At 54.6% G+C, this 13,421-nt stretch overlaps 1 protein-coding gene across 1 annotated transcript; it reads left to right on the forward strand.

Annotated features, from left to right (window-relative positions):
• The first annotated feature begins 2,510 nt into the window (after window positions 1-2,510).
• Window positions 2,511-12,368, forward strand: Tmem61 (transmembrane protein 61). Its single transcript, XM_034636419.2, has 3 exons — window positions 2,511-2,739; window positions 6,085-6,434; window positions 11,937-12,368. The coding sequence occupies exons 1-3, from the start codon at window positions 2,725-2,727 to the stop codon at window positions 12,295-12,297; spliced, it is 726 nt and encodes a 241-aa protein (XP_034492310.2). The 5' UTR covers window positions 2,511-2,724; the 3' UTR covers window positions 12,298-12,368.
• Window positions 12,369-13,421: the final 1,053 nt, after the last annotated feature.

Below are 13,421 nucleotides of genomic sequence, written 5' to 3' on the forward strand. Positions count from 1 at the left end.
GACATGGGGTGGGGAGTATAGGAAATGAGGTTGGGAAATGACCAGGGTCTTTGTCATAGGCACATGGATGCTTAGGAGCTGGGGTCATTATTCTAAGGCAATGAGGAGTCATTAAAAGGTGAAGGCAGGTGAGGGACTGATTGGGACACCAGTGAGGAAGCTCAAAGTGGGTGTATCATGAAGGGCAGGCAGCTTGGAGACAGAGAGCAGGTGAGAGGCAGTAGCAGCAGCCCAGGCTGCAGGTGAAAGGGGAACCTAATAGTGCATAGGTGTCTGGACGATTCTGATCACGTGGATTTCAGCACCTCCTCGCCCCACTCCCACTTAGTAGCTGTGAACCCCAGGGGAGGAATTCTCTTTGAACCTCCATGACTTAGCCGAGGCAGCAGTTAAAGGGCAAAGCACTTGATTGGTGATGTGCAATAAGTGGGTACAAGTGCTGGCCCTCTTCCTTCCCCACTGATGCAAGAGCTGGTGACCACTTTTCTCCCCTGAGTCACCCAGCAGGTGCCAGGGAACCTGAGGCTCTTGTGCATAGAGGATGTGCACGCAGATCTGAGCCCACAGTGCCCACCACCTTGCCTGCGCATCAGGCAGACCTGAGGGCTGGGCCAGTTTCTGAAAAGCAGAGACTAGGAAGATGGAGCCAGACTAGGTCCTTGGATTCCAATCAGCATCCAATCGCAGTCCCCTGGAGCCCTGCTATGCTGCCTGTCCAGGTCCTGAGCCAGATCACACCTGCTCCCTAGCCTCAGGGAGGTCACCACAGACCAGGGGAGAGTCACGGAGAGAGCCCCTGTGCAATGAGCAGACCCAGGCCAGCTCCTCAGGGTTCAGGTCTTCTTCAACCCTAATAGCGCCCCTGGGAGGAGGTGTCCTTGTGTCCATGTCCAGAGCAGGACATGACCAGAGTCCTCTAGGCTGGGAGTAACTGAGGCAGGAGGGGAATTATGATTTGCCAACTCTTGGGTCTGAGTTTCCAGCGTGGACTGCAGGGTTAAGAAGACCTGGGCTTGGACCTCAACCTCACCAACCTATGACTCACTTCAGGGACAATGAACAGGGAGGGGATACCCATCCTTACCAATGAGGGTCCTATACCCTGCATGGACACCTGTCCCTGCAGAAACGAGGGGGGCTAAAAGCTCAAACTTCCCACTCACATTTCCCCTGAGCCCACAAGGGCTCCAAGGCATCTGCTGGTGGTCTTGGGTCTTCAGCGAGACGGTTCCCACCTCCAAACTTAGCAGAGAAAAGTCAAAGGAGTTCTGTCCGGTCCCTGACCCAGTTCAGCCACTTCTGAGCTTCTTAGCCTTGCTCAGGCATTTGCCTCTCCCTGAGCCCCAGTTGCCTGATATAAAGGGGGGCCATTTATACAAACCACACACATAAAGAAGATGAAAGGTTTAGGCAGGTGAGGGACCAGACGCTCGGTGTTCAGAAAACTCTAATGCTCTTGGATTGAATAAAGGACTTCCCAGCCACCGACCTTGCTGTGTGATACAGAGACAGAGGCTTCCCCTCTTTGAGCCTCAGATGCTCCCTGGACAGGCTGCCCTGATCCTTAGTATCTCTGGGCTAGGAAGAGAGTTGATCACCATCAGCTTGTTGGGGAATCTGTGGCCACGGCTGAGGGCCATCTAGCCCCAAGTTTCCAGTCGGTTGCATGTTGCAGCATCAGGACCCACCAGAAGTCCCTCAAGATTTTTCCAGCCTGTGACTATCCAGCTTTGCACAGGTTGCTGCTGTTGAGAGCTGGAGCTGGCTTCTAAAACTACTCAGGTATCCTTCCACAGAATCCACAGAACCGCGACTGCCATATGCAGGGGGCCCTCCTTCCAGGATCCCAAATCACCTGTTCACAAACGCTGCCTCTAGCAGGAAACTTAACTCTGCTTCACTTAAATACCCACAGGCTTCTGATGCAGGAGGACATCTGGGTGGACGAGTCAGCTCCCTCACTCCAGCCCTGGCCTTTCAGGCTGGGCAAGTGACCTCAGGTATAGAGAGAACGTCAATGCTTGGCATCATTACTGAGAATTCCTGCTGGCCAGAATGTGTCAGGGAGGGTCCTGGGGGGTTTGCTCTCCTACTGACCCCTGTTCGAAATAGAAAGCTGATTTGGTCCGCGCAGGACGTGGAAACACTTGGACAAGTGGCTTTCCCTCATTGGGCCTCAGTTTCTCTTTATGTAAATGGGATTGAGCAGTCCTGGGCAGAAGAGTCCTAGAGCTCTCGGCTGAGCACTGATGGCTCTCCCAAGTGTGTCTCCATTCCCAAGCCCGCCTCTGTACGTTTGTGGGGTGTGACGGCTCCAAGGGTGGACAGTTCCCGGACCTTCCCGAGCAGTTCCGCCAAGCGAAGCTCTGGGGCTCCCCATCGCGCGCTGAAAACCCCGAATCCCAGCCGGGCCCCCGTCGTGCTGTCGCTTTAAGGTCGGGCGGGGCGGGCTGGGCGACTGCGCGGCACCTGGGGCCGCCCTAGCCGGGCCACCCGGGAGTCTCGGCGGGGCCAGCTGCGAGGGCGCGGACCGGAGGAGGCGAGGGGCGGGCAGCGGGAGCGGACGCGACGGACGCGGCTGGCGGCGCGCGGCTGGCGAGAGCCCGGGACCCGACGGGGAGAGGGACCGCGGGGCGCTCCAGCTGTCCTGCCTTCCCGCTGCCACCATGCCTTCAGGCCCGCCGGGCTCCCCGCGGGCAGACCGCGCCTGACGCCTGTCGCCAGATGGCCGCGTCCCAGGTGGGTGCGATCCCTTCTGTCCCTGCTTGGCGACCACCCCGGCTCGGGTTAAGACGGACCCCTCCTGGACCCCTCCCTCTAACCTTGATCGCGCGTGGCTGGACGCCCCAGAGCACCCCATGTGTTCTAACTTCCAGGGTGGCCTTAGGTGGTGGCACTCAGGGCCTCAGTTTCCCCAGCAGTTAACATGGGGATGGATTCGGCCACTTGTTCAGATGGTTTCTTCTTTACAGAAACTGGAACCTATCGTGCCCTTATTGGTGACATAAGGTGGCAGCGGTGGCACAGCGCATCCCTCCGTGCTGCCAGCCCCAGGGCGGGTACAGCATCTCCTCCCTGTTCTCCCGGCAGGAACAGGGCTGTCTACCAGGGGACTCATGGTCCCACTGCCGCCTTGCCAGGGCCAGAACCTAGACTCAGGCTGCCCTGCTCCTGGTGGGGCTGGAGGGAGAGCCTTCAGGTTCTGAGTGCTGCTGTGGAGATAAAAACCCTAACAGTAGGAGAAGGAGTAATTTTTGTGTTATTTTAATTCTCTCGGTGCTCTCCTGTTTTGGTGCCCATTTTATAGAGTAGGGCACCATGGCATGAAGAAGCTTGCCCACTGTCAGAGCAGGGTCCATCCTCTGTCCTGCTCTGCCTCGCCAGCTTCAGATGTGGCCTGCATTCTCCTTGGCATAACGGGCTCCCCCACGACCCCCCAGAGGCCTGCTCAAGGTCCAGAGCTAGCAGAGTCACCAGTGAGGGGGAGCCATCGGTGGGGAGGAGGCTCAGATCTCTGATCCCTCTGGCTGCAGGGAGGTGGGCAGAACTTCAGGGAGGGGGTGGTGTTGGGGCACCATAGCCAGTGACATGGGGACAGAGGTGGGAGCAGAGGACTCCCCAGGCAGAGGGAGGAGCAGGTCTAGCAGAGACCCCCAGGTGGCCAGAGTTTGAGTGAAGGTGGGGAAAGGGCAAGAAGAAGATGGGGGGCCGGCAGTAGTAGAAGCAGGTCAGGCTGGGAGGCCCCACTGAGTAGGGATTGGGGTGGGACTTCTTTGGGACTGGAGGAGCTTCCTGCCTGCCCCCTAGGGTTTGGGGTTACACCCTCTGGGGCAGGGAGCCCTGCCCCTGCCCCCACAGAGTACAGGCTCTGGAGGTGCACCAGTGTGAGGGGTGGGTAAACTGCCTGAGGACCACCTCTCTGAGATGGATGTCTTGGGACAGGACACCTTGATGAGAATCAGAGCCCCGATTTATAATACTAAAAGAACCTTAGCCCTGCTGAGCAAGCTGTCCTTCATCCAGCGGACACTGACACCCTCCAGCTTCCTAGATGGCAAGTTAGCAAGTGCCCTGCTTGCCATGGGGATCCACTGGGAGGGAGGGAGACCCACACAAGCGGATTACCACACGCTATGTGAGAGCACACTCAGGGTGATTGCAGGTCTTTGAGGAGGTGAGCAGGAAGGAGGGCAGGGTGTCACCCATGTCCGAGGCTTACAAATACTTATGGCATGGTTTCACCTGCCACCATTTAGCAAATACATGGACATAGCTGTGTACCCACAAAGGGATTTGAATCAGATCCTGGGCCCCAGTGTCCCTGGGACATAACATTGTTGAAGTCATTAAATGAGGGGACACCCATAAAGTGCTTGGTATGGTGCCCAGCTCACCTCTGCTGCCCCTGTCATTATGTACACAGGCTAGGAAACTGCAGGATAGAAAACCTCTGTACAAGACCATGCTCCTCTTGAGGGCAGGATTCATGCTAGTTTGCATTTTGCTTCCCTTCACATTGAGCAAGTATTGTTTTCCTAGAAAGTAAAAAAGCATCAAAGGTGACCTCTTGCAGGTGTGCCCAGGTGTGAGAACCAGGCTGTATCTGGCTGTATCAAGAAGGTCCTTCACCTTCTTGAGCTGAATCCGTTAATTTGTAAAGTGGGAATGTTTGCCTGTCCTGCCCACCTGCCTCGGTTGAGGGGAGTCATGTCACCAGACAGGGATTCTGGGGAGGACCCTCCAAACCGGAGAATGGAATCTCCACTCAGCCTGGACAGGTTCTTGACTTTAACCACAGAGAATTCAGACTCATCAAAAGCAAGGCACAAGCAAAGATTTATTTAAAAACAGCAAAAGTGTCTATACTCAAAGACGGTGTGGGCGCCTTTGCCTCTCAGAGCAGAGGAGACAGGCGATGTGCCCGGGGCTGAGCTCTGTGATTATGAATGTGATTTTCCTGGGAAGAAATATGCAGGTTCTCAGGCAAGCTTCTTTGAAAATCAAGACCCATGATAATCATTCTATATTTGGGGTTCAGAGTGTTTCTCTTTGGTCAAGCAGTTTAACCATAAATCACCTGTGGGCACATTGTGTAAGTCTTTGAATCTGGTGACACTTAAATTAATTATGTTTTTGTTCTAGTTGATCCATTACAGGCACACACTGGAGGTGTTTTCCATCTAAGGGGAGGGACAAGCATGACTGGCCACGGACCCGGGTCTCCGTCTACTCAGGGTCTCTGTCCCTGTCTCCCTGAGTCCGTCTCTCTCAGGCAGATGAGGCGCTGGGGGAGAAGGGAACTGTCAATCACCATGACATGCAGGGAAGGAGTTCTGCTTTGCTTGTGGGGTTCTTCATGCTTTGTTTTTCAGTGACATTGGAGAAGTAGGTGTTGTGAGTAGGTCCCTTCTGCTCACATTTGGCCAAGCTTGGCTTTTTAATAGGTTATTATTAATTATTGCATCTGGAGATTATACCATAGTTCACTGACCATATTGTTATAGTGGACATTTTAGGCTCTTTATGACCAGCATAAACAAGCCATGGTGAGTGTCCTTTTGTACAAAGTCTTGCTCCATAGAGTGATTTTCAAACTTTTTATGCTTGTTCTGGGTCTTCGTGTCATCCCCTGTCAAGTGGAGATAACAGCAGGACCTCACAGCCTTGTAACCAGATGAGATAAGGCAGAGCCTAACCAGCAAGTCCTGGTCCTGGCAGGTCAGGGGACCCAATAGGTGCACACTCTCCACCCTCCCAGTTGTCCACAAAGTCGTCATGTTGGGGAGCCTTATGCCCACCAGGCCATGAAGCCCTTGAGAGGCATAGAGTGCGTGTGGCTCTCTTACTGGGCTCCTACTGTGTCCCAGGCACAGCTCTAGGAACCTGATAAACATTATCTGTGACCCTCAAAGTAGCCCTGCAAAGTCAGGGCAGTGTCCCCATTTCACAGGCAAGGACACTGAGACCTGGAGGAGCCTGATGAGCTCTCCAAGGCTGCACAGTGACCTTAGGCAGAGGAGGACTAAAACCCAGGTCCCTGGTTACCTCTCACATGCCCATTTCCCTTTCTGTCTTTCTGTCCAGACATGTGACAGGGGCCGAGTGGCCTCCACCCTTCGCTATTGCATGATGATCGGCGGCATGGTGTTTCTGGTAGCCGGGACGCTCTGCTTCGCTTGGTGGAGTGAAGGGGATGCAGGTGCCCAGCCTGACCAGCGGGTCCCACCTGCTGAGCACGCCGTGTCCCAGGCCTCTAGACCCCTGCTCAGGTCTGTCAGCTTCTTCTGCTGTGGAGCAGGTGGCCTGCTTCTGCTCTGCGGCCTACTGTGGTCCCTCAAGGTCAGCAGGCGGGGGCCACCCCGGTGGGACCCATACCACCTCTCCAGAGACCTGTACTACCTCACTGTGGAGACCTCGGAGGAGGAGAACTGCAGGTCAGTGGGGTGGGATGGGGACCTTAAGTGACTGATCATAGTCACACTATTCAGCATTTTCTCAGTAAATTCTCCTGAGGCTCTTTCTCTGGACCAGGTCCTTCCCTGTATCCCAGGTTGATCAGTGGGTCTGTACTGACCTGAAGGAGTTTAAAGCCTCTTCAGCAGATGACAAGCCAGAGTAGTTAGAGCTGTGTGAGAGAGACAGACACGTCCCCTGGGGACGTGGAGAAATCCAGGCAGGCTTCCAGGAAGAGGTGAGCTCAGTGGCATAGCAGAGGAGTTTAGAGCTCAGGCACAAGAAGGATTCAGGTCCACTGGGATCCTGACCCAGTTCTATCACTAACTAGCTGAGGGACTTCAAGTCAGTCACACCCTTGCTCCATAAGCCTCAGCTTCTTCATCTGAATTTAAACCATAGTAACGGCAATGACAATAATAGCACGTGCCTGTGTGGTACCTGCCATATACCGCTATTCATGGTGACACCGTCAGTCCTCATGGTGGCCCTCTGAAGCAGCTACTGCTATTTTTATTTTTTGGTAGCAGGGAATTGAACCCAGGGGCACTTAACTACTGAGCCACATTCCTATCTCATTTTAATTTTTTTGAGACAGGGTCTTGCTAAGTTGGTTAGGGCCTTGCTAAGTTGCTGAGACTAGCCTTGATCCTCTGCCTCAGCCTCCCAAGCTGCTAGGATTACAGGAGCGCACTTCTGCACCTAGTCAGCTTTTTTTTTTTTAGATGTGTAGACCTTTATTTTATTATTTACTTATACATGTTGCTGAGAATCAAACCCAGTGCCTCACACATGCTAGGCAAGCGCTCTACCACTGAGCCACAGCCTCAGCCTCCAGCTACTGTTTTTAACTGCGTTCCATAGAAGAGGAAACCCAGGCACCAAGTCATTAAGTAACTTGCTTGGGAACATCCAGCTAGTGTGTCTCAGAACTGGGACTTGAACACTGGCCTCCCCACACTCCTTGTGAAATGAAATGATGTGATGTCTACGTAGAGTGTAGCCCAGTGCCCAGCACACAGTAGGTGCACAGGAAATGTCAACTTTCCCTCAAGGGGACAGGTATGTGCAAGGGCACAGGGCAGGGTGGAGACAGATGCCGCATGAATTTCTTCTCCGGTTGTGCCATGATTGCTGTCATCCCGGCCTTTTGGGACATTTTTTTCTTACTTCTCCATGAAATTTGACTCCCATAGACGTGAGGCCTCTCTGTGTGTATTCTGTGTCTACGTCTGTGCTCTCTTCCTAAAAGGAACATCACCCAGCCCCAGAACCAGTTTTGCCCTGGTGAGCATGCCTGAGGGACGCATGCCCTTATGTCCTTATTTATTCAACAAACGACCTGGTGTGCCACACCTCAGGGGCCTGCCTGCATCATCTGTCCTTTGGTCCTTCTGTCCATCTAGGGCGCCCAGGATAAGAATTACTGTTGCCATTTGCAAGGCACAACTTAAAAGTGGTGGGAGCCTGCTGGCTGCAAAGCTTGTCCCCCCTCCCATGCCATCCAGCAGCGCTGGACTTGGGCGCAGCAGGGGCTCACCCAGATTCCTGTGAGCCACCCCTCTTCCCTTTGTTAGAGGGCAGATGAATGTGCTTGTTCCTGCTCTGGCCAGACAGCACTCAGCACAGCCACTGAGCCCAGGAGTCAGCCCCCTGGGGCCGACTGTTAGAGGGAGGGCTAGGGTCTTGGGGACCACCCAACCAAACCCTGTACTTCTCAGACGAGACTCAGAGGGACCTAGTGGCGGTGGGACGAGGAGCCAGGCCAGGCGTTGGCACTCTGGACAGGCACAGGCAGGGAGGGGGTGTTTTCTGTACACACAGCTGTGTTGAGGCAACAGGGTCCAGGCCACGGCTGCACCTTTCAGGTGGGGCCACTCTGCCTTCATTCTGAGCAGACTGGACACCCACCAGGAGGCTGCGGAAGGCTCCAGGCCAGCAGGCTCTGACATCCGAGTGTCAGATTCTAAGGCTGGGCTGGCTGCGTGTCGAGGAGGCTCTCCTGCTAGTGTGTACCTTTCCCCTGTGGCGGCCAGCCCAGCTCTGCAGCCTGGGGAGCCAGCATCTGGCTATCAGGTTGTGCCTGTCTCCAGGGACCTCGCTCTCTGCCGGTGCCTGGCTGTGGGTACATTTGGGTCAGAGACACAGGCCTCCTTGGTCTGGGCAGGTTCATTCCCCTGTGGTGCCTCAGTTTCCCCACTTATCACCCACTTATTCTTTCCTGCATTTAACTAATGTGTATGGAGCACCTACTGTGTGCTGGGTCCTATTCTGAGGGCTGATGATGCAGCAGTGGACAAGATAGACAAAACCCCTGTCTTTAGGGGCTCACGGAGAACATATAAGCCCCCTTCACAAGGTGGTACATGGGGCCTCCCAGGGGTCCCATCTGCAGTGGGCACAGCACAAGGCCCAGGGCTACTCAGAAGTCAAGTGTTTTAGTCCCTGCTCCTTCTTTTATAAACTGCATGTCTACGAACATTAATAGATTTTCTGGGTTCCATCTGATTCCTCATCTGTCAGCTAGGGGTGACAGACCTGGTCCCTAGACTGCCGTGAGACTCAGATGCGCTGAGTGATGGGGAGGTGTACGCTGTAAGGCTCGGGTACACTCTGACTTTCCTTGCTGTGACCGTGTTTACAGCTGGCAATGACCTCTCGTGCCCACTCACTGACTGGAGCCTCAGCTACCTCTGAGGTGTGTGTAGGGATTAGGCCCATTTTACAGAAGAGAGGGCTGAGGTGTGGAGAGATGGGTTGACTTAGGAGAGAAGAGTGACACTATGGGGTTAGCTCCAGCTTTGCAGTCAGGCAAGGTGGGGACTTTGCCACCTAGTTGATTTGCCACCTAGTTGATGTGTGAGCATGACTCACTTATGAAGGGGTGGATGCTGTCCTTCCCTCCAGTGGTCATGAATGTGAAATGAGATTGCAGAGCTCAAGTGTTAGGCACATGGTATCCCACTTGGTGCTAAACCCCAGGTCTCCTGCCCTGACCAGACTCCAGAGAGCGGGGCAAGTCCCAGCCTCCATGGAGCCTTCTGCGCATGGGGACTATTGTGGCAGGGCTGTCCCAGCGAGTGCTGGGTCACTGGATCCAGAATACACACACCATGAATGGAGCCTGCCCCAGGGTGTGTGACTTGGCTGCCCTGTGCAGGGCCTGTGTTCCCCGAGTTCCTGGCAATTATGGACCATGACCTTGGAGATTAAGTGCTGGTGGGTCCAGCTGGCCACCGAGGTGACAGGAGGTGGTGTTTAGGGCCACTCCACATCTGCCCTGTAAGCAAACTTCCTGCTGTATGCTGAGCTCACAGGGCCCCTGGGCCCTGCCCTGCCAGCTGTCCCCCTCAGAGCTTAACTAACTGGGAGAGGGCAGGCAATGACCAGAAGGTGAACAGGCCAGGAGATGTGGGGGCTCTGGAAACCCCACTACTTACATTTTTCTGAGGGCTGACAAAGCTTCTCCGCATTTTTCCTTCCCTGCATCTGTGCAATGGGAATTATTATCCCATTTTATATGGAGGAGAAAAGGGTTCAGAGACTGTGTGTGCGGGGAGCAGGTCACATACCAAGAGAACTCAGCTTGCCTGACACCAGGAGCACTATTCTTTGTCTTGCCCTCTCCTGCAAATGCCTCTGGGTGCTCAGAGAGGGCAAGGGCCCTGCTGGCTTCCTCAGCAGGGCTCCTGGCTGATGTCCTGTGTTCTACTGCTACCCAGGCTGGGTTCAAATCCAGGTTTCCATCAACCTGCTCTGTCACCCTGGTCTGTGATGCGGAGCAGTGAGCCTGCTTCCCTGGTGGCTTGGGCCAAGAAGACATAGTACCTGAGAAGGCTGTGTCCCCCGCAGGTGCTGGATGCTTCCTGGAGGAGGCAGCAGCCAGTTCCCAGCACAGGTCCCTGGTGTGTAATCCCATCCCCCACCTCTTCTGTCCCCTTTGCTGGCTTCCTGCTACTGGCCCCTCCTTGGTCTCCACAGCAAGACCACTGGTGTGTGCAATGGGAATTATTGATTCCCCAGCCAGCTCCATGCTGACCGAGGACAAGCTACTCGGACTTTCTGAGCCTGTGCAGGCTTACCTTACAGGACACCTGTGACAAGAGGTCCTGGCCCCACCCCTCCTTGAAGCCCTTCGACGACATATGAATGGCCCCTATTGGTGCAGCATGTGCTACAAGACTTCTTGCATCATCTGACTTCATTTTCACACTATCTGATGAGATAGATGCCATTATTGTCCCCATTTGACAGATGGGGAAAATGAGGTCCTGAGTATTGGAGTTACTGAGCCAGGATCTCCCACCCAAACCATGGCAGAGCCATGGCTGAACCAGCTGGTGCTCAGAATCAGGACCAGCTGAGGGACTCAGTGTCAGGAGTGACCTTCAAGATCACCTAGTCAGTCCCGTATCTGTCAGTGTCCCCCAAAGCTGTAGCAGCCTGGCCACAGGCCAGTGACCCTCCCACCCCCCAGGCCTGGGCAGGGAGGCACTTGACCCTTGAAGATGAGCTACCCACCAGGGCGCTGAGAGGCAAGAGCCAGTCTCACTCCTGCCAGTGTTGGTGTGGCTTGTTCTTGGAACCTGGCCTGCAGAGCTTCAGAGGACCTGGTCTTTGTCTCAAGTCCCTGAGGGTGGTTCAGTGGCTCAGGGTGGGGGCGGGGAACAGGCTCACAAAAGCTAAGCCTTACAGGGTAAAGGTGGTGGGCTCGGGACATGGCAGACTCCCACTCCTGGAGGTGGGCACATAGAAGTAATGTCCGGGCAGGCCTGCCATAGCTAGGCCCCAAGCACCCAGAAGTCCCACTCTGCCCTGAGCCTCGCAACTCTGATCTTGCAAAGGATTTTTCGGTCAGCTGTCCGCATCTTCCTGTTCATGGAGCATGGCTCAGTGATCCAATGACATCCCTGAACTCATGCCCTCTGCCCCCCCCTGCCCTGGGACAACTGGGCAGTGTCTGTGCAGTGACAGAGAAGAGCCCCATAAGGACAGAGCCAGGAGTGGGAGCTTGACCTGGGGAGGGACACATCAGAACACATCATGAGGACCCTCAAAGGACAAGTGGGGACTGCGCAGCAGAGGAGCGTGCTGGGGAGAGCCTTTCCGGGCAGAAGGAACTGAGGCGGCAGGAGGGCAGGCTGCGCATGCCCAGTGTCAGCTGTGTTCACGGGGCATGCAGGGGCTGCTCGGATCTGGACCGTGAGCTTGGTGCGATGGCGCACGCCTGTCATCCCAGTAGCTCGGGAGGCTGGGGCAGGAGGACACAAGTTCAAAGCCAGCCTCAGCAATTAAGTGAGGCCATGTCTCAAAACATAAAAGAGGGGGAAAAAAACCCCAAAACAAAACAACAGGCAGGGGTTCAACCCCTGGTTTTAAAAAAAGAACCTGGACTGTGGCATGAAGCCTTCCCCACCTCTCGCCCCCGGCACACAGCAGGGTCTTGTCCTGGCCTGGGCTAACAGCCTTTCTTCTTTCTGTAGGACCCCAAAGGTGGTTGCCATCCCTACTTACGAGGAGGTCACGCACTGCCCACTGGCTGAGGGGCCCCCAGCACCAACTGTGTGCCCCAAGGAGGAAGGCCGGAAGTGTGGCGACGCAGGGGATGCCCTGCTGGGGACTCCGCCCCCCTTGGCTCCGCCCAGCTACGAGAGCGTTTTCCTTGCTCTTGATGCCTGTTCTGGAGACACAACACCTGCTCCAGGTGCTGCATGCTCCTTCCCAGGCCTGGCTCAGACTGCAGGGCGGGATGGGGCGAGTTACAGGCTCCTCGCAGGCCCTGAAACTTGCATCAAAAATGATGTGTCATTTCCAGGGTCTCCTCCGGTGCCTGGTATGCAGTAAGCACCCAACCATATGTCTGTTGCTAAATGCTGTTTTAAGAGTCTATTATTGTATAACAAACCACCCCAAAATTTAGTGAGTTAAAATAAATCCTATTTTATTATGTCTCACAATTCTGTGCCTGGCTGGTTTCCGTGGTTCTTCTGCTCCGTGTAGTATCTTAGAGGGTGCAGTCATCAGGGGCCCAACTGGGACAGAACATCCAAGTTGGCATGTTCACAGTGCTGGCGCCTGGTGCTGGCCGGCATCTAGAAGAAAACACAGGGCCCCAGAGGCAGAGGTGGAACTGGCCCAAGATCACACACCAAGTTTATGACCAAAAGAACATGGACTTTGAATCCAGACCACCCGTGTAGGGATCCTAGCACATTCCAACCTTGGTGATGTTGAACAGTAGCCTTCCCTGCCTTGGTTTCCTTGTCTGTAAAGCAGAGTTGAGAATCACAGTGGCACAAGCCCCACCTGGGACTGCTGAGTTGGGGATGGCAACAGTGGATACAGAGAGCTTGCATGGAGCCTCAAGCTCAGCGCCAATGTGGTGCATAATAAATGCAGGTTTTCTAGGTATGCAAGCTTTATTAATAGAGGTAATATCCCTTTACCAAGTGCAGATGCCCCTGCTGCACACCTCCTGCTTTCCAGATGTGCCAGAGGTATCTACTTCCTGTCCAACTACACTCTGCAACTCGAAGGCTCCACCCCACCCCACTTCCCATGAGAAATCCAACTCGATGAGATTACCTGACCTTCCCAGCAAGCAGGGGTTCCAAGGCTGTGGGAGGCCATCCTTGTACTTGATTTGAGTTACCTCCCTGGCTGGGTGAGAGGCGCTTAGACACAGCTGTGTTATAGCTATTCCCCACGCTTCTCCAGGTCTGAGGGCTTGTCCGTGTAGAGGCGTGTCTGGCCACTGCCCCGAAGACCCAAATCGTCACCCCTGACCTTGGGATGCTGCCCCCCTTAACCTTCATTGGATGGGATTTTTTCTGGAATTTTTTGTTCCCCAATAAAAGCCCACTCCCTGGCATGTTTTCTCTCTCTCTCTCTCTCTCTCTCTCTCTAGTCTCTTCTATAAACCTCGCCACCGCCTCGGAGCTGGTATTAAAGGTAATTAGAGTCTTGTC

This window comes from Marmota flaviventris, chromosome 10 (assembly GCF_047511675.1).
Source record: "Marmota flaviventris isolate mMarFla1 chromosome 10, mMarFla1.hap1, whole genome shotgun sequence".
Taxonomy (NCBI): Eukaryota; Metazoa; Chordata; class Mammalia; order Rodentia; family Sciuridae; genus Marmota; species Marmota flaviventris.